The 23,169-nt window shown below is 47.0% G+C and overlaps 1 protein-coding gene across 2 annotated transcripts in view; it reads left to right on the top strand.

Moving 5' to 3' along the window:
• Positions 1-23,169, top strand: part of CEP128 (centrosomal protein 128) — a 382,053-nt gene that overhangs the window by 14,077 nt on the left and 344,807 nt on the right. For both annotated transcript variants that reach the window (XM_090033819.1, XM_090033818.1), the window contains exons 4-5: positions 15,157-15,283; positions 16,891-17,012. In XM_090033819.1, the coding sequence (XP_089889945.1) occupies positions 15,157-15,283; positions 16,891-17,012 (249 nt within the window). The remainder of the gene's footprint in view (positions 1-15,156; positions 15,284-16,890; positions 17,013-23,169) is intronic.

Here is a 23,169-nt window from a genome sequence, read left to right as displayed (position 1 = left end):
CCAGTGTTTTTTTGGGCTGAATCTAGTCCATGGGCTATATGTTGTTGACCCCTGGTCTAGAGAAATAAAATGTAAGGGAAATCTTTAACTGTCTTATTGATAATTTAGGATGTGACCCTCCCACATTTTAGACAACTAAATTCTTTGTCATGGTGAGGAAACATCATCCTAATGGCAGGAAAAAAGAATAGCAACCATTAGAGATGACTATACTGAAAGAACTAACAAGTGAAAGGAAATAATACTTACTTTAGTTACCATCTCCTTGGTATATTTCTTTGTAGACCTCTTAAACAGATTTATATCTTTGGGAGTAGGATGGCCTTTTGTGGGGTTGATATTAGGGCTATCAAACTTTAAAAAAATTCATCTTGATTTATTGTGCAATTAAAAAAATGAGTTGCAGTTAATCATTATTTTAATCGCACAGCCAAAAACTCAAATTATATGCCGAAAAGCTCAAAATTATGCAAAGTTATTCAGATACTTTGTATGGTTGGGGGTGGGCAGGAGGAATTTGTGAAGGTGTGGAGGGCCATGGGGTTTGGAACCTGGGGAAGGAGTTTCCCCTTAGAGGGGTCTGGAGCAGAATGTCCAATCTGAGTGAGGTCTCCATGGAGCTGCCCCAGGCCTGGGGCATGACCTTGCCTGGGCACAACTCCAGCAGTGGTGGGATTACCTTGCCCTCAGCCCAAAAGTGGCGGCCACAGGCAGCCTGGAATGGGGCAGCTGCCCTAGCCCTGACCTGGGCCCCAGCTCCCTTGCTTACTTGCTCAGCCTGAGGTCTTGATGGTACACAGGCTCTGGGTGGGTGCAGCAAGAAGGTACGGGTGGGAGGGGCTAACTCACCCACAGACCCCACAAAACCCCCATCCAGGGCCACAAGCAGCCAGGCTGGCAACCCTCAGGCCCCAGGGCTCAGGCTTGGGATGGGTTGGGAGCTCTGTCACAAGCTGCCTCTGGGCCCGTGGGTCCTTGCGCATCTCCAGTCTGGGCCCCCAGGGAGCAGTGATAACAGCAGCTTTGCACCCCTCCAGAGGCAGCCTCTGATGGTGGGTGGGGGCAGGAATCCGGCAGAGCTACCTGCTGCAGCCCCCATGACTGACTCCAGCCCAGTGCTGATGGAGCCTGAGACACACCCAGCGCTGTTGCTGCTGAGCCAAGCAGAGCTGCCGCTCTCCTCCCTGTGCTGCCTAGGTGGGTCCCTGTGGCAGTCTGGGAGGTGTGAGGAGGACAGTGATGGATTTGCCTGGCTTGGCAGTGGCAAAGGCTCTGGGCATGGCTCGGGCTCAGGCTCCAAAACCATGCGTATGATTAACACATTAAAAACATTAATGCATTAATTGGTTCTTGTGTTTATCACGTATGTTGATGCTGATTAATTGATAGCCTTAGCTGATATGTTTCTGCAATTAGGAAATCCATTCTTAATGTAGTTATTGGTCCTGGTGCTAGTTTTGTTCAATATCATCATCAGTGACCTGGAAGATGGCATAGAGTGCACACTCAGCAAGTTTGCAGATGACACCAAGCTGGGTGGAGTATTAGATATGCCGGAGGGTAGGGGTAGGATTCAGAGAGACTTAGACAAGTTGGAGGAGTGGGCCGAAAGAAACCTCATGCGGTTCAGCAAAGACAAATGCAGAGTCCTGTACTTAGGATGAAACAATCTCATGCACCGTTATATGTTGGGGGCTGACTGGCTGGGCAGCAAATTTGCAGAAAAAGATGTGGGGGTTGTAGTTAGTTGGGAACAATAAGCCAAATGTGAGCCAACAATATGCCTTTGTTGCCCAGAAGTCTAACAGCATACTGGGCTGCATTAGTAGGAGTGTTCCCAGTAGGCCAAGGGAAGTGATTATTCTCTTCTTCAGCACTGCTGAGGCCACACATCTGGAGTACTGTGTCCAGTTTGGGCCCCCCACTAGAGAAAGGAAGTGGACAAATTGGAGAGTCCAGTGCAGGGCAATGAAAATGGGTCAGGGGCTGAGGCACATGACTTCTGAGGGGAGGTTGATGGAACTATGCTTACTGAGTCTACAGAAGAGAAGACAGAGAGGATTTAATAGCAGCCTTCAACTACCTGAAGAGGGAGTTGGTAAACTGTTCTCAGTGGTGACATGACAGAACAAGGAGCAACAGTCTCAAGTTGCAGAAAAGAAAGTTTAGGTTAGATCTTTGGAAGAATTTTCTCATTAGGAGGGTAGTAAAACACGGACAAGTTACCCAGAGAGGTTGTAGACTCTCCATCCTTGGATGTTTTTAAGACCTGGTGAGACAAAGCCTTGAGTGGGGTGATGTAGTGGGGGATGATCCTCCTTTGAGCAGGGGATTCGACTAGATGACTTCCTGAGATACCTTTAAGCCCTAATTTTCTATGCTTTAGTAAATGGATCAAAAATTCCTAAGAGCAGTTTTCAGATGGGTTAAAGAACCATTTAATAGTTTAATTAGTTAATAGTTTATAAATAAGTACAATGTAACACCAGAAAACATTTAAATCCAAGTTAATTTTTACTATGTTCCCTGTCAAGGGTCACATGGGTAGCCCCACCCCATGACAGTTGCCCTGCCCCTGGTCACCATCTTGGGACTGAAAGTCCTGCCCCTAACCTCTGATCATTGCTACCAGAAATGCCTCGCCTTGCCTTGGAAGTATTCCTTTAAGGGGAGGGGGGTGCCATCTCGAAACTGGTTAAGAAAAAAAAATCATATACTACAAAAATCAAATATCTACTGTAATTTATTTTAATTTTATTTTTTCAGAAATGTTTTGTCCTGACTTATGTGTGTTTGCATAGTGTATCTAGAGGTGATCGCATAATAGCTCGAAATACCCACCACACACAAAATACAAGAGTAAGAGTGTATGGGGGTGTATGTGGTGGCTGTCTAGCTGGGGAGTTGGTGTGAGTATGGTGAATAGGATATGTGGGAGAGGATGGGTGTGGGTTTGGAGGGGTGTGCGGTATGTGGTTGGGGTCGGGGAGTGTGGGTATGATAGAGGTGGGGGTAGGGATGTATTTAGGGTATGTTGGGAGGTGGGGAACCAGCCCTGCCCATCCTGTCTGTCCTGTCCCAGTTGCAAGGCCAGGATCTATATGGCATAGCATGGGGCCGGCACAGCATGGAGCCAGCCCAGCCCAGTCTGGCCTGGCACAGTGCGGTTCCAGCTGCAAGGCTGGGGACACAGCATGGCATCGAGGGAACCTGGCCTGGCCTGACCCCACCATGCTGTGCCACATGGGTGCCGGGATGAGCCAGGCCAGGCTGGTTCCATGTTGCTCCATGCAGGTCTTGGGATTGCAGCCAGAACTACATTGTGACAGGAGGGGGTAGGCCAGGCTGTCTCCGTGCTGTGCTGTGCAGTTCCTGGCTGCATGTCCGGGATTGCAGGAACCAGCCCAGCCTGGCCAGCACCACGCAGTTCCAGGCTGCATGGTCAGCATCTCGGGATGCTGCAGGAGCCAGCAGGGAACCATGGGAACCAGGCTGGTTCAGGCTGGCTCCTGCTGCCTTCTGTAGTCCCAGCCATGCAGCTGGGAACAGCATACTACCAGAGCCCGCCCAGCCCAGCCCCCACGGTTTCTGGCTACAGGGCTGTGACTGCATGGCGTGGCATGGAGCCAGCCTGGCCCCATCAGTTCTCAGCTGGCTCCTGATGTGTCCTGTGATCCCAGCCACATAGCTGGGAACCACATGCTGGCAGGCTGGGCTGGCTCCAGCAGTTCCTGGCTGCATGGCCAGGACCCACAGTTCATGACATGGAGCTAATTTGGCCCAGGCGGGTGGCATGTTAGGATGCCAGGAGCTGTGGGAAGTCTGGTGCCATCAGGCTGGGCTGTCTCTGTGCCTCCATGTGCTTCTCTAGCTGGGAGCAGCACATGGAGGCATGAAGCCAGAATGGAGTAGGGGGATCACCGGCGATCCTCCTCCCCACCCTCCCTCGCCTGTTCTTACCTGAGTTTCCAGTCTTGGATAGTGGGAGGGTTGGGGAACAGCTACAGGGTCCCAGGCCAGAAGCTTCAGCTAGGCTGAAGTTTCCATTTGGAGGCTGGGGTGGGGCAGGACTTGGAGGGGGCATTGCTCCTGGTGCCACTGGGTCCCGCTGCCGCTGAGTTCTGCTGCCACAGGTGCCTCGTCAGCTTTTAGACAGGCAGCTACCAGCAGATAATAATTTTCCAAATTTTAAAGGGGCCCTGTGGGCCAGATAGAATTGTCTGTCAGGCTGGATCCAGCCCATGGGCCATATTTTGCCCACCCCTGGTGTAAACTGTTTAAGAGGGGAAAATATTAGTCTTGCAGGAGGTTAAAGGTGCAGTATTTCAAGGCTTAATTAAATGTAAAATATCAACTGTTGTTCTTTCTTTGATCTAACTGGTTCATGGACTGTCTTGTTAGCAGTTTCAGCTCACTAATAGGTAGACAGTCTGCTACTGTATATACCATAGGTTTATAATTTTTCTTCAATTTGATGCTTATACTGTCTTTGTGTTGGGAAGATCTTATAACACTAGCCAATTGCCCATCAAGAATGATGGGGGGGAAGCAGCGACAGCTGGGGACACCAGCCTGTGCCCAGCCCTGCTGCCCCCCAACCTTCGGGGCTGGGCCTACTCTCCCTCCCCCTTCCCCCTCATGCAGCTCCAGGGCTGGGGCTGGGCTGCCCCCTTCCATCTGTTGGCTCTGCCCCCCCATCTGCTCCATCGCCACTGCCTGTAGGGTCAAGGGGGTGCGGGGTGGGGCCAGCACTGCTGATCTGTCCTCTCAGTCACCTGCAGGGAGGGGAGTGGTGACAGAGGGCCAGGGCCAGGCTTGCTCCCCCCACCCTCACCTGGTGGGGCCAGTGCCAGGCCTGCTCTCCCACCTGCCACCATTTCAGGGTTGGGCCGCTCCCTGCCCCCCCCCCCCCCCCCCCCCCCCCCCCCCCCGTTTTGGGGCCAGGCCAAGCCAATCTCTTCCATATTCACCGCTTGCAGGGAGTAGAGAGGGGAGAGAGGCCAGCACTGCTGGCTTTGCCCTCCCCAGCATCCTGACCCCGCTCCCCCACACCCCGGGCCAGTGCTGCTACCTCCAGGGAGTCTGTCTCCTCCCCCCGGCCTTTCCTTGTGTCCCTGCCATCATGGCAGCACTCCACCGTGCCGCCACCTCCTGTCCAAATGCGGTATTCGCACTCCGATTTGTTGTTTCCATCAGCCAGAGTGTGAATAAAGCGTTATGGACAGACAGACAGACTGCAGCTTTTATAATATTAGAATCCTTAAAATTAGAATGTTTTTTCTGTGCAGTCAGTTTTTTGAGATTTTCTCTATTTCTAATTGCGTAGAATTTGGAAGGAGTTGAAATTCTTTTTCAAACAAGTCTCAATGCTGAGAATGAGTTTATGCTACTTCTGGGGTATTCCTAGTATCACAAGCTACTAGGAACTAGTATGCCCTGCTTGTTCCCACTCTTTATTTACAAAACCCAGAAATGAGGTAGCCAAGCTCCCAAAGTTTGTTTCCACATTCCTTCTACATAATCTTAGATATTCTGGAACCAGATCTTCTGAGGGGTGGTGGAGACTGCTTTCAGGAGGAACTTCCTGGCTTATTTCTGGGATTGGACAAGTTGGACATGCTTCTTAGTGGTGCTCACAAGAGCACTATAAAGCACTACAGATATTAGGCCTGTACGAATCGGCATGTATTCAATTTAGATTCAGCTGATTTGGAGGGACAGTGATTTGATTCGGTGATTTGGCCATAGACAATAATGGGAAATCGCTAAAATACCTGTAACTTTGTTGGGTTTTTTTTTGCAGATTTGGATGAAAACAGCAAGGATGGTAGCTCCTTCTGAGGGTATGAAGCCTGCCAAGTTTCAAGGAGATTGGTGCAGGGGTTTCTGTGAAAGTGCACCTCAAACTCTTGAAAGCAAAACTCATGTCACTTGGTGTGTTAACCGGGCTTCTGGTTCTAGCCATGTTTGTCTAAGGACCAGGCAGGCAAGGTTCTTTGAGTAGATGTGATATCTTTTATTAGACTAACTGAATAGTTGGAAAAATATATCTTGGCAAGCTTTTGGGTTTAAAAACCCTTCCTGAGGCTGAGGAAGTATTTGCAGTTGGTGTGTGTGCTATTCCTGGGTGGAATGAATAGTAAAGAAGCCAGAGACTGGTATGCAGGCAAGAAAGCCAGTCAGTGAAAATGCAAATTGAGGTGTTGGGGGGGTGAGAGACAGGCTGTGGGGGAGGGAGAGAGATGTAGCAGGTAAAAATGGAGAGGTACCTGAGGAGTCAGATGTGGTAATGACTCCTTGCTGCCAGAAAAGAGGGTATGTCTATGTTGCGGGGGGAGCAGGGGGCTTGCAGCTCTCCCTGTGCCCCCTCTCCCTCCCCTGCCAGAAGACCTGGCATCTGCCTTTCCAGCACGCGTCATGATGTTTGGTGTGCTGCAGAATGTGTGTGCATCTGTGTGTAATATATGTTGTGCTTTCTTGCACAGTGATGACATACTGTCAGGGAAAACACAGATGTCTTTTTGTGGGGGGAAAAGACAGGCTAACAAGAATAAATAAGAGAATTTTGGGGGAAGAATAAGCTAAAAGGAATGGATAAAAAATAGGGATTGTAAGCAAGGCTAAATAGGAGAGGATTGGATAGAACTTGGTGGCAAGAGACTACCCACTACCAAGCCAGAGCCTTTCAATGCTGCTGCTGCAACAGAGACAGCTCACAAAAGGCACACAGCTATATGTGTTGTTTCAGTGTCCCTTCCCCAGAGCACTGTGATTGGAACGGAACTCAGGGAAAGATTACAGTCACTGACCAGCTACAGAGGTCAATGTCAGAGCAGTCTTCCCCCACTTCTCAGTTTCTGTTTCCTGCACATCTGCCTTCTGAATCTCCTAATCTTTTTCCAGTTTATTCAGAGGCTTGATTCAATTTGGAGTTTTTAATGCAGGCATGTCCAACATAAGGCCCGTGAGAGTGTGCAGCCGCCGCGGCGGAGCTGTTCAGATCTGGTGAGGCTGTGGGCCCCAGATAACACCAGGCTGCATGCTGTGGGGGTGGCCCCCTAGGACCCCCTCACTGCACGGGCTGCTCCAGCAGCATGCAGACCCCCATCCTCAGCCATGCAGGTTACATTTGCAGGACATGGACCACTCCTTCCCTTACCCCGCCCCCAGGCTTTTCCCCCTTGCACAGCAGTGGGAGAGGTGGCACCCAGGCCCATGCCCGATATACTTAACTGATTGCAGACCCCATGTAGACTGTGGGGGACATCCTGGCCCTTTGCAGGCCACATGTGGCCTGCAGGTAGCCAGCTGGGCAGCCCTAATCTAGTTCAAGCCCCTGCACAAAAACAATGTCCTGTTCCTAAGCCATACCAAACATAGATACTTTCTGAAAACCACAACTTCCCTAGGCACATTTCCAGACCCATTTCATTGTCACTTCCTCTAATTGCATTGGTGTCAAAGGTCATGTGACATCACTTTATGATGTGATACCACTTCTTGTGAGGTCTTTGAATATGGCTCACCAGTCCACTAGGCGATAAGAAGTTTGTGATCCGGTCCTATATTCAAGAAGGTTGGACACCCCTGTTTTAATGGGTCTTTCGATACGATTAGGATTTGGAGATTTGGCTGCCAAATTGGGCTGGATCTCCTTTGAATCAAATCAGCTACTGAAGCTTCACATAGCCCTAATAGCTTTTGCTTCCTATATAGAAAAAGCCTCTCAACTTAAATAGTTATTGAAATACTTGCTCTTTCTCCTTAACGTATATGTTGGAGAAGTGTTTATTGTCTTTTTGAATTTTTTAAGGAAGTTGCTTAGAATCATAGCTTCTCCCTCTCCCGAGGGGATGTGAGCCTGTCTCCCACTTGCCTGGCAAGTGCTGTAAGTACCAGGCTTATGGGTTAGGCAGGATTAAGGGCATCCTTCTTGAAGGTGGATTATAAAGTGAAAAGAAATTCAGTAGTTATTGGAGCCGGGAGGATAACATGCAAGAAGAAACCAGACAGACACTAGCCTAGTTGCAGCACTGGGGGCAAGGACCAGAATTTTGAACTCCATTCTGAGGAGAGTATCCAACTCATTAGGCGATTGACAAAAAGTGAGTTGCACTTTCACTTGCCCCTCTTGGAGGAGAAGGTGATTAGGAACAGTCAGCATGGATTCACCGAGGGTAGGTCATAACTGACCAAACTGATTGCCTTCTGTGATGAGATGACTAACTTTGTGGATGCGGGGAGAACAGTGGACATGATATACCTTGACTTTAGTGAGGCTTTGACACAGTCTCCCACAACATTTTTGTAAGCAAGCTAAGGGACTATATGTTGAATGAATGGACTGTAAGGTGGATAGAAAACTGGCTGGATTGTTGGGCTAAAAGTTGGTAATCAATGGCTCCATCTAGTTGCTAGCTGGTATCAAGTGGAGTGCCCCAGGGGTTGGTCTTGGGACTGGTTTGGTTCACTTTCTTCATCAGCAATCTGGATGTTGGGATGGTGTGCACCTTCAGCAAGTCTGAAGGTGACCCCAAGCTCGGAGGAGTAGTAGATACTTTGGAAGGTAAGGCTAGGATTCAGAGTGACCTTAGCAAATTGAAGGATTGGATGAAAAGAAGCCTCATGATGTTCAATAAGGACAAGTTCAAAGTCCTGCGCTTAGCATGGAACACTGCCATACACCGCTACAGGCTTGGGACCAACTGGCTAAGCAGCAGCTTTACAGAAAAAGACCCCGGGGTTTGAGTGGACAGTAAGCTGAATATGAGCTAAAAGTGTGCCAAGAAGGCTAACAGCATACTGGGTTCCATTAGTAGGAGTGTTTCCAGCAGATCGAGGGAAGTGATTATTCCCCACTCTTCAGCACTGGTGAAGATGCACATCTGGAGTACTGTGTCCAGTTTTGGCCCCCCTGCTACAGAATGGCTGTGGATAAATTGGTGAGAGTCTAGCGGAGGACAGTGAAAATGGTTAGGGAGCTGGGGCACATCACTTCTGGGGAGAGGCTGAGGGAGCTGGGCTTATTTTATCTGCAGAAGAGAAGACTCATGAGGAAACTTAATAGCAGCCTTCAACTACCTGGAGGATGGAGCTGGACTGTTCTCAATGGTGGCAGACAATGGAACAAGAAGCAGTGGTCTCAAGTTGTAGCAAAGGAATTTTAGGTTAGATTTTGGTAAAAACTTTCCCACTAGGAGGGTAATAAAGCACTGAAGCAAGCTGCTCAGAGAGGTTGTAGAATCTCCATCCTTGGATGTTTTTAAGACCTAGCTAGACAAAGCCTTAGTTGGGATGAACTAGTTGAGGATGGTCCTTCTTTGAGCAGGGGATTGGGCTAGATGACCTCCTGAGGTAGCTTCCAACCCTAATTTTCTATGGTTCTGTGATTCTCTATTTTAACCACTGAAGTCAAAGAGTTGTTTGTCAGGTAGGCATCTCCCCTTGAAATGAAGCTGGGTTGTTATGTGATGGAGGCAAACATAAGACCGTCTCTTGAGAGAATGTGACGTGTGCTTCACTGAATGGAATGGGCTCACCTTCTGCAGTAAGGCTTTCCATTACCAGAATGGGCAAGATATGCATCTCCACAAGACAGAGTTGTTCTCTGCCTGAGCGCACGAGTACCTACTGAGAGGATGGGAGACTTGGGTTTCTTTCTAGCTAGTATAAAATCATATTTCTGAGGTGAGGTGCACATGTTTTGCGCTATTTGCAACAAAGTCTTAGACATCTTACCAGTAGGATAGGATCTGGGTACTAGTTTACAAAAGACTTGCTGCTGTCTAAGTATTACTAAATTAAAATGATCTTGCGCTGAAAGCCAGGAGTACATTTTCAGTTTTCTAGTTCATCATAGAGACTACCCAAAACTGAAACAATAATTTAATCAGTTAAATATTTAAGATCTACTGTTTCTATCTTACACTTTCTTGAATATGTTGATTGCTTTTTCAGCTCTGTAAACACATTTAAATAGAAAACCAATGTTTTGAATTCTAATTACTTACAAAAAGTCTTTGTTCATGTGTCATTTGCCTGAATCTTTCTTGATTATGCAAATGCAAATCTCAAGTAAATTCTTAGAAGTTAATGGAATTACTTCAGCTTTGCACAACTAGAGCTGAAAGCAGAATTTTCCCAGTGCTGAACACAGCTGCTCTAGTTATAGTTCAGTGAAGGAGTGGCAGGGGCAAAGGCTTTATTGCACCTTGAATTCCTCTTATATATGGGGTCCATTTTGGCACCAACCCTATGCTGGAGCTGCATCAAGATTGTTTTGACTTGCATTTGGGTGTTGTCCACAGATTGAGGTGGCCATTGGAAGTCAAACTACTATCTCTTTACGTCTCTAACTGTGATGTCTCCTCTGTTCCAGGACATTGTGAGAGGTGTTAGTACAATAAAAGTTTTATCACTTCTAATGACAAAGAGCCTGTTTGTACAGAGGCTAAAGGACTCTTGGAGTAAAGGGCTTTGCTATGCTTTGGGAATGTAACATAGAGGCGTAGGCTCCTGGAGAACTGGGTCTGATATTTCTCTTCAAGGGTTTTTATCATATCTTCTAAAGGGTATAGCTGTTTTGATAACATGATCTTAAGGAATTTTCCACAGAGTTCAGATAATCTTTGTGTTTATTGTATTTGATGCAATCTGTTCTTGTGGGAGTGGTGGTGGTACTTTACAAATACTAATTCTTTAGGTGACTTTTTAATGTTATTAGCCAGGAACCTGGTTTTTCTCTGTTTAAAAATCCAAAAGTTCTATTATTTAAAACCCCACAAATCTGGGTTTTTCTGAGAGTAAAACAAAATGCCACTCTATATAATATTTAAAATACACACACACACGCAATATGTGTATGTATCAGTTGAACACAATGCTTTAGTGATATATTTACAATTTTAAAGCAGTTTGGAAGCCTACCAGTATCTCAATCCATAATAAATTCTAAATACCTGTATCTTTTGGCATTTAATTTTGTTTTTTTATCTTAGAAAATCAGAGTTCCCCTTGCCCTCTGCTCATCAGGATGCAGGTCTAGCTGCAGCTACCCCCTCCACTGCTTTGTGGTGCTGAGCAGCCCTAATATGCTGGTGCCCTGCTCATACTGGTGTCTCTCACTCCCGACCCACAGTCTTGTCCCTGTTGGTGTCCCTCCTCCTCCCCCTCCTCTCCCTAGCCCATCTGGTGCCCCTCAATCCCAACCCACAGCCCCCTGGCCTTGGCGGTGACCCTCACTCCCGACTCACAGTTCCCTATCCCCACTGGTGCCCATCACTCCCAACTCATTGTCCCCCACCAGTGTTTTTCACTTCTGACCAACAGCCTCCTATCCTCACCAGTGTCCCTCACTCCCAACCTGCAGTCCCCATACACCCCGACCTGCTGGTGCCCCTCACTCCCAACCTGCTGCTCCTTGCCCGCCACCCCTCAGTGTGCAAAGAAAGGGATGGGTGCATGGAAAAGGCAGGGGGTGGGTATAGGCAATGCATCGGGGAGATGAGGGAGGCGTAGGTGATGCATGCCATCTCAGATTTCTGAGTGAGGCACAGGGCTGCAGCCTGGCTGCACCAGTACTGGGAGGAGGCATCTCTGTGGCCTAGCTGGTGGGATAGGGTGTGGGAAGGAGTGGCATGCTGCCAAGGTGAGGCACCCCCTGCCTGCCCTACAGCAGTGGTAGACACAACTCTGTGCCACTGCTGCCACCACACTTCACCTTGGTGGCCATGGCAATGCGAAGCCCCCTCCCATGCCAGGTCCTGCCTGCTGTTCCCCAGAGGCGGCTCTTGCCCAGAGCTGGTCCAGCCAGGCTGCAGCCCTGCACCCTGCTGTGGGTGCAGAAATCTGGGGGGCCTGGCCCACCCCTTACATTTTGCCTGTTTCCCCCTTCCCCTCCCCTCCCCCCCTGCACCCCCATAGACTTGCTTGGAGGGAGCTTCTGTCTACAATGCTGCCTGGCTGCCATGCGCATGTGCGCAAATATGCACATTACACCCCGTGTCCCATTCCTCCAGCCTCTTGCAGGCTGAAATTCGGCCAGCTTGCATGGAGAAACTCACCGTTTCCTGTGTTTGTCTCCTTTAAAACAGAAAATCTGCATTTTTCTGAGTTAAACTGAAAACCTGGATCTCTGGTAATTAGGAGTTGAGGGCTGTGTTTAAGCTCAAATACCTTGTTTTTATGTTTCTTTTGTATAGAAAAGTCTGATTACTCATGGAGCGAAAATCCTGAAACATTTTCCAATGTAGGGAGTAAAATAGCAAATTTATGCCTGCAGGCTACTTATGTATGGTTTTTAGTCACAACAGCACGAGCTACTGATCATCTGTTAAACAACATAGCAATACTTACCATTTGCTGCCTTTTCATTACATCTGCAGATGGCAGGACAGGAAAGAACTGCAAATCATAATATTTCACTCTCTTGTTTTAATTTTGTACATGTTTTTACTTAAAAATAGAATTCACGTGACTTCACAGCATTTAAAAAAGCCTGTAAAATTACTTTTAGTCTCTAGTAAAGGAGATGGGGAGACCAGAGGTTTTTTCTACATCGAATTGTAAAGTACAGGAAACTCCACAGGGTATTGATTTGGGCTTTTGTTGAAAGGAACTCTCAATCTCAGTGAAAACATGTGATCTGCTTATTCTTTCTCATATATATTTTTGTTACTTTCTTAAGACCCACCATAGCATTATCTCTAGACACATGACTTTTGTGTGCAGCAGCTGTCACCAGTGACATCTTCTGAACAGTTCCCCAGTAGAATGACGATGGTGGGCCCAGTGAAGACCTTTTAGAGCTTGCCAAATACGCCCTGAGTCGGGATGAATAACAGTCTTCTCCCAAAACTTTTCACATTGTACATGTATTAGTACAACTCAAGGCTCTCCAACTTGTAAGTCCCCAGGGACCACACCAGCAGGGGCATCATACCACATGGGCTACACCAGGTAATCCATAGGCCACCAGGCTCCATAGACACTCCTCCACACTTTTCTGCCTATGTGGGCAACTCCTTTCTTCCCCGCACTGTGCTGGGTGCTCCTCCAATGCTGCACCTCACAATTAACCCCTCCTGCTGGATTGTGTGCCCTTGTGGGCACTCTGCCACCACTGCATTGGGTGCCTCCCCACACACTGGTACCCTATGTGGGCATGACCTCACCCTCATTCTCCAACCCTCTCTGTGTGGCCTAGACTCGCCCTCAGCTCCATCCACCATGCCGCAACATCCTAGTCCTTGGGGTGAGGGCAGAAGTGGCAGCTGGAGGAAAGAAGGGGGAGCCGGAGACTGGCTGCAGTGTGGGGAAGCAGCTGCTAGATGAGTGTGGGGTCTACAACTTACCCTCTCAAGGATTACCAGTTGGACAGCATTGGGATAGCATATTAAGCTCCACATTTTTTTGCATCTCTGATTTTCTTGCATTCTATGCTATAGGATACTAGCTTTTCTCCTTAAGCTCAGCTAAACCCTGTAGAAACATTATATACCTTAATTTCACTCATTTCTACCCTAGTTCTCTTGAATTTAGAGACGGAATCCCAGTTTATATAATTTTGCTGATAGATAAATATAAGTTTGGCAGGTTGCATAGCCTGTAGAAATAACAATTGCTCCCTTCCCAGACTTCTTGCTAGATACATACAACAGAACACAGTAGTTTGAACATTATCTTAATAGAGGGCTTTTCTATTATGTAAAATTGGTGTAGCATTTTCCTGTATCCAAAATCATAACAGGTGCTAAGTACCAGCCTCCATGACAAACATGTCTCATTCCTGTCTCAATAGGCAGATGAGTCCACAGGGTTGTTTTTCATTCCTATTTTTCTCCCTGGGCTCTTATAGGTTAATTACTTAGAGGATGATCTGCCAGGTAGATTGCCCCAAGGAAACCTTATGTAGCTACAGACATGGCTACAGAGCATGTACAGTAACTGTCATATTACTGTGGGTTTCTGGGCTGTTAGATGGTCTGCTTTTTACATGTGTGAAGAAGCAGGGTAGTCCAGCTACATTTATGATACCTTTCTACTGTTTCCCTTCCTTTGTGGCAAAGTCAAACACTGCAGCACAAAACATGTTGCAGAAAGAAAACTGTACAATAGGGTTAAGTCAGTTTTGTCTTATTTTTTAGATGAACTTGATATTGGTTCTTTGACATCATTAACTTGGGCAAACGTAGCTAAAATATACTGAAGCTTCTGTAAGGTACTTGCTTTAGTAACACACAACAGTATGATGATGAAAACTAATTAGTGTGGTATGTATGAATTGGCCCAATAATGTTTTTAAATAATAATGCTTTCAGTAAGTATAAATAAGAATAATCATCTAATGGGAGTGTTTTCAGGTTTGGCCTTACAGGGATTTGTTCTTTTACTGATGGTATTCAAGATCTTTTTTTCAAGAATCTGGAAGAAAACACTACTGTTTTATTAATTTGCATTTGCAAGTTTTTCTAGAAAAGATGAAGATTATTATTCTAAAGAATGATCTGGTTTGGGTGATGCTAAGATCACGTGAACAACATGAATTTTAATACAGTTGAATGCAAGGTCATATTTCTAGGGACCAGGCAAATATATAAAATGTATGCCGAAACCTTGGTTTTCTCTGCTTAAAGGCATGCTGCAAGATTCCCTGGAGCATGTCTATAAGACAGGAAAGCTGGGTGGGCAGTCCCAGGGCTTGAGGGGCCTGATTCTGCACTGGAATTCCCAGGCTGTGCAGGACCAGCACCCTTGGGCTGCTGGAGAATGTCATCCATTGTCCCACAGCATTAAGAGATGGGCCAGTGGGTGACCTGCGTTTCTCCCAGTGAAGTGGATCAGCTGTGCCAGGCATATCCCAGCACAGCTGATCCACTTCATTTGATGTCTGTTTTTACTGTTTGTGTTTTATTTATTTATTTACTTTAAGAAATTTACATCCAGTGAAGCTGTCACCCTTAGTACAATGTTTTATCATGCCACAGAGAACTTACTGTACACGACAAACCACCAAAAATAGTATTCTAGACCTCAGCAATACTTGCTTTAAATTTTCCGTTCTTTTGCCTTTGTTTTTTCAAAGAATGTATTACATTTTATATCCATGCCCTTTTATGCTTCTATACACATCTTTTACTGGTTTTATTTTATTTGCAGTTAAAGGAGACACTGGAAGAATCTATAAGTCAGTTAAGGAGTCAACGACTGTCCAGGAATTCTGGAATGAGAAGTACCTCTCTTTCAAGCTTGTGTACAAGTGACCTGGATGGTGAAGCAATTGCTGGTAAATGTTGCTGTACATTGATTATATCCCAGAATTCATTTTTTTATTGTTGCTTTAAGGCAAAAGAGCAAAGATGTCATATTTATATGCGTGCCTAAACAAAGGGATGGGCATCAAAAGATATAACCACTATTGTTTCAACAAGATTCAATTTTGAAATCTGGCTGGCCTGCATTGAACAAACAGTTGCTCAGCTGGTGAAATCTAGTGTCTTTCAGAAGATAGATGCCAAGAGAAACTCCTAATGGCTTGATAAGAGTGCTGAATCAAGCATCAGATTTTTTTTGGGAAAACCTGTTTTATTTGGAGGCAGTGACAAAATGGACCTTCTGGTTTAGTGTTCACAATGCTTACCAGTAAGGAGAAACCTGGGAGGGGCCTTACAAGCAACTCTGTAGAGGTTGTTTCTGATGTGGTGCCAGGCGCTTTAATTAAAAGTGCCCATGTGTCACATGTACCAGTGGCACAGTGTACCTCCATGCTGTGAAAATGGCACTGCTAAAACATGTTCAAAGTACACTGAACATATTTTAGTTCAGAGCACACCTCTGCCATTTTCTCCGAGTGGAGGTGTGCTGCACCGATGATGCACATGGTGCGTAAAGCTGCCAGAGTGCATCAATTTATGTGCTCCAGCAGACTGTTAACTGGATTTCTAGCATGAAAGAGCAAGCTCCCTGCATATGTGTAAGTGCCCACAAACGGTAACTTACTGATTTTACTTTCAGTGTTTGTGGTCTTTCTTCCTGGAAGCAAGTGCTACTTATCCCATTGGGATGTTTATAGTCATCCTTTCCCTTATTGCATAGGCCTTACCTTTCTTGTCCAAGAGCTTTGAAACAGTGATCTTTAAGTAGTCTTTAAAATTATAATAACTTTTTATAAAGACAAAGCTGGTATTGGCATAGAACTGACTTGTGCTCTTCCTGGGTTTTGAACAATGTTTTGGGAAACATTATAGGCAAACTTATTTAAAATAAATAAATAAATAAAATAAAAAGCTTCCATAAAGCAAAAAGCAGTGGCTCTCAACCAGGTTGCCCTGGCATACTAGGGTGACACAAGGGCCTTTTAGGGGTGTAGTGGTGCAGGCATCTTGGGTGCTGCCCCCGCTACTGCAATGAAATGAAACTCCCCCAACTGCTTTGTGTAGAGTCAGACCAGGAAGGGCTATAGCAGGAGCCTTTCCCCCTGTCTGTGGCAACACCTTGTTTGAGAGCAATTTAGGTAAGCTGAGGGTGCGCAATAGTGGTTCTCTACCAGAGTGCCATCAAATTCAAAAGTTAGGGAGGGGTGCCCTGATTCCAAAAAGGTTGAGAACCATTGTAATAGGGAGAGGAGGAGGGTAAACGTGAGTAATGAAGGGCACAGACATAAAAACAATTGTATTGTTGTATTCCTCTAGTTTTATCACATTATTTTTCTGGTGTGTTTTGAGTGTGTGTGTGTGTGTGTGTGTGTGTGCGTACGTGACAGAGAGGTTTTTTTTGACTCCCCTCCATCCCTCTCCTGCTCTTTCTCCCTTACCCTCTCCAAAAAGTAATACCCCAAACCAAACTCATGCAGTTATGTCTTTCTGTTTGTTTTTTATCTGCTAACATGTAAAGGGAGTCGCCATTTCCAGCCTACCTCTCCTCTCAGGGATTATGGAGACTCACGCGGTACTAGACGTCGGACGTCTAGATCTGCTACTGTCCGGTTTGTTGACGAGACAGATAATTTGGACCAGGTACTGAATACTAGTAGGGCATTTTTTCTAAGTTCTGAAATTTAGAGCTTGTATTTTGGCTGCTGATATGCAGTCCCTTTCAGTGTGTCTGCCGTTACTTGTGAGTTCAGTAAATTGCCAGTGTTTTTGAAGAAAATAGTTTGTAGCCCCCACTGATATGGTTTGTTCACTTTGCTCCAACCTCAAGATGTCAGTTGTGTTGGAACCCTGTAGCTTTGTCATTTTCTTTATGTAAAGAGTGAGAGAGACTGCAATGCCATATATAAAAGTCTAACTATTTGAAAAATCTCATTACACTGGACTCATTACACTTATTGCATGCACTAATTGGCTCTGGTGATCATGGGGAAAAATATTTAAAGAATACAGCATTTGGAAGATTTGATTAAAAGCACTTACCCTATGCTCTTTGCACTTTGCGGCTGTTTAAACAACATTAATATGGAATTTTAAAAAACAAATCTTGTTTCCTAGCAGACAAATCTTAATTCCATCTGTGCAAGCATCATATATTTGAACTCACTGCTATTCATTGCTGTAGCTTTTTCCAGATATCTACTTAAAACTGGGGCCTATAGTATGGTCAGAAGACTAATAATTCGGCATGTTTGCAGGACTTTGAGGAAAGCCTCATGGTCAAAGCTCTCCTGCCAGCCAATTTCCTTTGATATCAAAGAGCTTACTTGAGTATGTCTATTCAAGGTAGTGCTGTGCTGAGTCGCACTGTGTTTTCTTCATGTGTGCTGTGTAGAGCAGTAAGCTCTGCAGAAAAAAACTTTTTGACCCATTCAGCAGCAGGCTATTATAGCTATGCTGTATCCCGTTCTAAGCCTACCAGCCCTGGCATGTTGTAGCACAGAGGGCACATCAACATGTAAGGCTACATTGCTGGGCAAAAACTGTGATGCTGTAGCTACATTGTAGCAATGTGCTCCCTCATTATAGTGTGCTGTAACAGCTAAAAATAACCATGCATGGCCAGCCCACCACAGTATGGGGTGTTATTGTGCCATCATTTAGTACTTCCAAAATGAAGTACTAAATGATGGCACAGTAATAACAGCACTATATGGCGACATATAGATGTTCCCCTTGCTGCTTTTAATAATTGTATCTGAAATAGCATAGGAAAGAATCTGCTCTGTCATGCATCACTTTTTCTTTTAAGCATGGGGCTGCTTTTTGTATCCAGCTTCTGTTTTCACATGGCTTCATACACATAGATAAGGGGCAGGCAGTTATTTCGCGTGTAGGGCCACTTAACAAGTTGTGGCAAGCTGTCGAGGGCTCAATGGGTAGCCCTACCTCTTCACAGGTGCCCTGCCTCCCTGGCCACCATCTTGGGGCTAGTGTCCCAGGGCCAGTACTGGTGGGGCCCAAAGCAGCGCTCAGGCTGGCAAGGGTCTGTGGAGTCAGGCTGGGCTGCACCAGCAGGGAGAGGGGGGAGCTGGCTCAGCTTCATAGAGCCCCTGCCAGCTGGGACCCTGTACCTCTGCTGGCCTGCTCTGGGCTCCACTGGTGCTGGCCCTAGGACACAGGTGCGGGCTCTGCTGCTGTACTCGCTCACTCCCAGTGTTCCCCCAGCCCTGTGGTACAGGCAGGGGGCAGCATGCAACCCCGACCCCCTGCTCACCGGCAAGGAAGGAGCTGGTGCTGAGTGCAGGGGAAAGGCGGCCCCTTGCCTGCGCCGTGGCCCACACTCCTTTCTGCTCGCAGCCTGTGTGGGCCTGTTCTGAGAAGGCAAAGGCAGCACCAGGTGGGCTGCATAGGGCACTGGCCATGGGGCAGGGGAAAGGCCGTTCCCCCCCCACCACCCCGCTGACAGCCTGGGCCCCGTGCTAGTTCCCGACTTGCCTGTTGGGGCTGTGCTGCAGTGGTAGCAGCAGCTGCAGCTTCCCCACTTGCTGCTCTGGGCAGTGTTTGCTGCTACTGTCCACCTGGAGCTTGTGCCCTGGGCAGCCCAGAGGTGGCAGTGGCAGCCTACCATGGCGTGAGCTCCGGGCGGGCAGCAGCAGCAAACGCTGCCCAGCACGGCAAGCAAGGGTGGGGCACGGGGGCCAGGCTGGCAATGGGGTTTTGTTACAAGCTGGTGCTGAGCACGGGGGGGGCCCTTGCCCACCCTGTGGCCGGTGCCCTGCACTACAGCCATTTGCAGCCCACCTGGGGCTGCCTGTGCCTGCTCAGGAAAGCCCTGCACAGGTTGCAAGCAGCTGCAGCAGGCAGTGCCAGCCACAGGGTAGGGGAGGGGCCACTTTTCCACGCGCTCCACACCAGCTCATCCCCTGCCCTCCCCTCCACCCTTTACCTGAGCTTCCCATGCTAGGCCAGCCACATGGTCCCAGGCCAGAAGCCCCTGCTGGGGCTGCTGGCTGGGAGGGTGGGGCAAGGCAGGCCCTGCTATTGTGGGAGCCCTCCAGGGCTTCCCCTGGGTCCTACTGCCTTTGGTGCCTGTCATCTTTGACAAGAATGAAGGACAGATACATTTTACTTTTCTAAATTATTTTAGAGGCCCTGTGGACAGGATAGAATGGCCTCACAGGTCATATTTTGCCCACCCCTGACATAGATCCTGACATAGATAGTGCATATGGTAGTTAATATGGTGGCTGAGGCATGTATTACATCCAGGTTGGTTTATGAAAATCTGTACTGTTCTGAAAAAAACACACTGTTGCTGTTTAAGTCTACTGTGCTTTTTCATGCACTTTGATCCTTTGATTGCTTTCCATCTGTAGCCATTGATTTTCAGGAGTCATTTGCCATCCTGCTCTGAAGAAGATAGAACTTCAGCAGGTCTGCAGAATTTTTTGTGCCAGTCATGCTTTCCTTTACTGCATTCCAGTTCTGCGTATAGCAGCTATTTAGGCATGTGCTTATTGCTCACACGTGGTGTGATCTGTCTAATTGAGCTTTGTCTTCTTTAAACACTGAAGCTTTGATGATAAATTGCCATGTTTCATCACCTCAGCACCTTGCAATGCATGCAAAAAATCTGGGCATGCTTTTTCTGGTTGCTGGAAGTGTAGTCTGTGTAGTGTTCAGGCTTTATATCCATTATACAAAATCCAAAGAACCAAAGCCTTTCCCTTTGTAGAGACATTGATTCCTTTTTTCCCCTCTAGAAGCACTTGATCAATTTACCAAAGACCATATTTGAATTTGGGATGTGGGAAACAAATAGCTTATTGATGCTAATACAGTCTATTAGAGCACTTTTTAGATAATGGAACTCGTGAGTCACAGGAGATTACACTCCACTGTAGTACAGTACAGGTGGTGCCTAACTTTTGCCTGGTCCTAGGTGATGCCTAGTAACAGTCTTTGTCAAACTGTTATCCCAAAACTGTCTGTGGTTGCTGCAGTGTGGCCAACCAAGATCTGCAAGTCCTGTTTGGAATGCTCTATTAATGTAGTCATCTATGTAGAGCAATGTATGGAGCAGTTGAATAGTGACTCTTGGTCTTATTTGCAACCTTGCATGCTTGAACAGAAGTTCAGAATCTTAACATCATGCTGACTAGAATGTGCCCAACTGCCTTCTCTAAGCGCTGCGAAGAATAGAATGAACAAAAGAGGTCTAAGAAAACCTTGTTTTTATTCTACTAGAAGTGAGGAAAGGCTCAAGTCAGTTCCTCCTTATTCTGCTAGATGTTCCTTCTTGGAGTAATGTAGGACTATGAGAAAATTTTTAAGGACACTCCAGCCTTTCTTACAAGCTTTGGTATCTTCATTAACTGTGTACGATGTAGTCTTATGATCATGGTCAATAAAAACCATGTAGAAAATTGTGGCTCTGTTCAGCTTTTCTCTTGATTTTTGTCCTACAACAAAATTCATGTCCATCATCTCTCAATTTTGCTCAAAAGCTCTCTTCAGACTTTGGGAATTTACAAACTAGCATAGGCAAGAGTAGTTGGTTAAAGTGCATCTGAGCCAGTATTTATTAGCAGTCCCTAAACAACAAGAACCCTGATACATACTGCAGACTGTTTGTTCTATTCTTCTTTTCTTTTGTCAATCTTAAATTATGGTAATTGGGACTTGAAACTTTTCATTTTTATTTTCATAGATTTCATAGACATTAGGGCTGGAAGGGACCTCGGGAGATCATCCAGTCCAGCCCCCTGCCCAAAGGGCAGGAAGTCAGCTAGGGTCATAGGATCCCAGCAAGATAAGCATCCAATTTACTCTTGAAGGTGTTCAATATAGGTGCTTGAACCACCTCCGCTGGCAGACTGTTCCAGACCGTGGGGGCTCAGACAGGAAAGAAATTCTTCCTTATGTCCAGCCTGAAATGGTCTTGCAGGAGTTTGTGACCGTCCGACCTCGTCATCCCTTGGGGTGCTCTAGTGAACAAACGTTCCCCCAGATCCTGGTGGTCACCCTTGATAAACTTATAGGTGGCCATCAGATCACCCCTGAGCCTGTGCTTTTCCAGGCTAAAGAGTCCCATGGCTCTCAGCCTGTCATCATAAGATTTGTTTTCCTGACCTCTGCTCATGTGCGTGGCTCTCCTCTGGACTCTCTCAAGCTTCTCCACATCCTTTTTGAATTGTGGAGCCCAAAACTGGACGCAGTACTCCAGCTGCGGCCTCACCAAGGCCGAGGACAAGGGGAGAATGACGTCCTGGGATTTGCTCGAGAAGCATCTATGGATGCACGCCAGCATTTTGGTCGCTTTACTAGCCGCAGCATCGCATTGGAGGCTCATGTTCATCTTGTGGTCAATGATGACCCCCAAGTCTTTTTCTTCTGTAGTGCTAACCAACGTAGCACTGCTGAGCCTATAAGGAAGCTGCAGGTTTTTCTTCCCAAGGTGGAGAACCTTGCATTTTTCGGTGTTAAACACCATGAGGTTCTCGTCTGCCCATTTGCTGAGCTTGTCCAGGTCAGCCTGGATCACCCGCCTGTCTTCTGGCGTGGATGCTTTGCCCCAAAGTTTGGTGTCATCGGCGAACTTGGCCAGTCCACTCCTGACTCCAATGTCCACATCATTAATGAAGATGTTGAACAGTATGGGTCCCAGGACAGAGCCTTGAGGGACCCCACTGGTCACAGGGCACCACGATGAGTGACTGCCATCAGTTACAACCCTCTGGGTATGACCACGGAGCCAGTTTCCCAGCCAGCAGATCGTGGTGGAGCCAAGGCCACAACTGGGCAGTTTGGCCAAGAGGTGATCATGGGATACCAGATCAAAAGCTTTTTTGAAGTCAAGATATATGACATCAATCTCTTCTCCCTCGTCCAGGTGATAGGTCACCTGGTCATAGAAGGAAATGAGATTGGTCAAACAAGACCTACCCGCAAGAAACCCGTGCTGGCTATCCCTTAGGATGTTGTTAGCCTGGGCCAGTCCCTCAAGGATGGCCTCCTTAATAAACTTTTCTAAGATCTTCCCCAGGATAGAAGTCAGGCTAATGGGCCTGTAGTTAGCCGGATCCACTCTCCTCCCTTTCTTGAAGATCGGCACCACATTGGCCTTCTTCCAGTCTTCGGGCACTACACCAGAGCGCCAGGAGTTTTCAAAGATCCGTGCCAGGGGCTGGTCTATGACGCTCGCCAGCTCCTTGAGTACCCTGGGGTGCAGATTGTCAGGGCCGGCTGACTTGGAGGTATCCAGCTTCTCAAGGTGTTCCTTCACGAGGTCAGCATTTATGGAGGGTAGGGGATCCCCATCACCCGGATCTCCCTGTCCCATAGCAGGCATGGGCGTCCCATGGGACTGATGAAAGACTGACGCAAAGTACCTATTTAATAGGTTGGCTTTTTCCTGGGCGTCAGTTGTCAGTTGCCCCATCTGGTTTAGCAGGGGTCCAACATTGCCCTTGCTTTTCCTCCGGCTCCCCACATATCTGAAAAAGGACTTTTTGTTGTCCTTGATGCTTGAAGCTAGTTGGAGTTCAGTTGCAGCCTTGGCTTTCCTGGTTTGCTCCCTGCAGGACCGGACCAGTGAAGAATAATTCTCCTTGGAGGTGAATCCCGTCTTCCATCCTTTGTATGCTTTCCTTTTTAGCCGCAGGAGGTCCACTAGGACCCTGGAGAGCCAGGAGGGCTGCTGTGCCTTCTTGCTGCCTTTCCTTCATGTTGGAACAGATTTAGCTTGCGCACTGAGGATCGCTTCCTTGAGAAGCAACCACTCTTCTTGAACTCCCAT

This window comes from Crocodylus siamensis, chromosome 2 (genome assembly GCF_052110815.1).
Source record: "Crocodylus siamensis isolate JL-2025a chromosome 2, ASM5211081v1, whole genome shotgun sequence".
Classification (NCBI taxonomy): Eukaryota; Metazoa; Chordata; order Crocodylia; family Crocodylidae; genus Crocodylus; species Crocodylus siamensis.
Note: the sequence above shows the minus strand (reverse complement) of the source record. Positions and strands in the feature narration are given on the sequence as shown.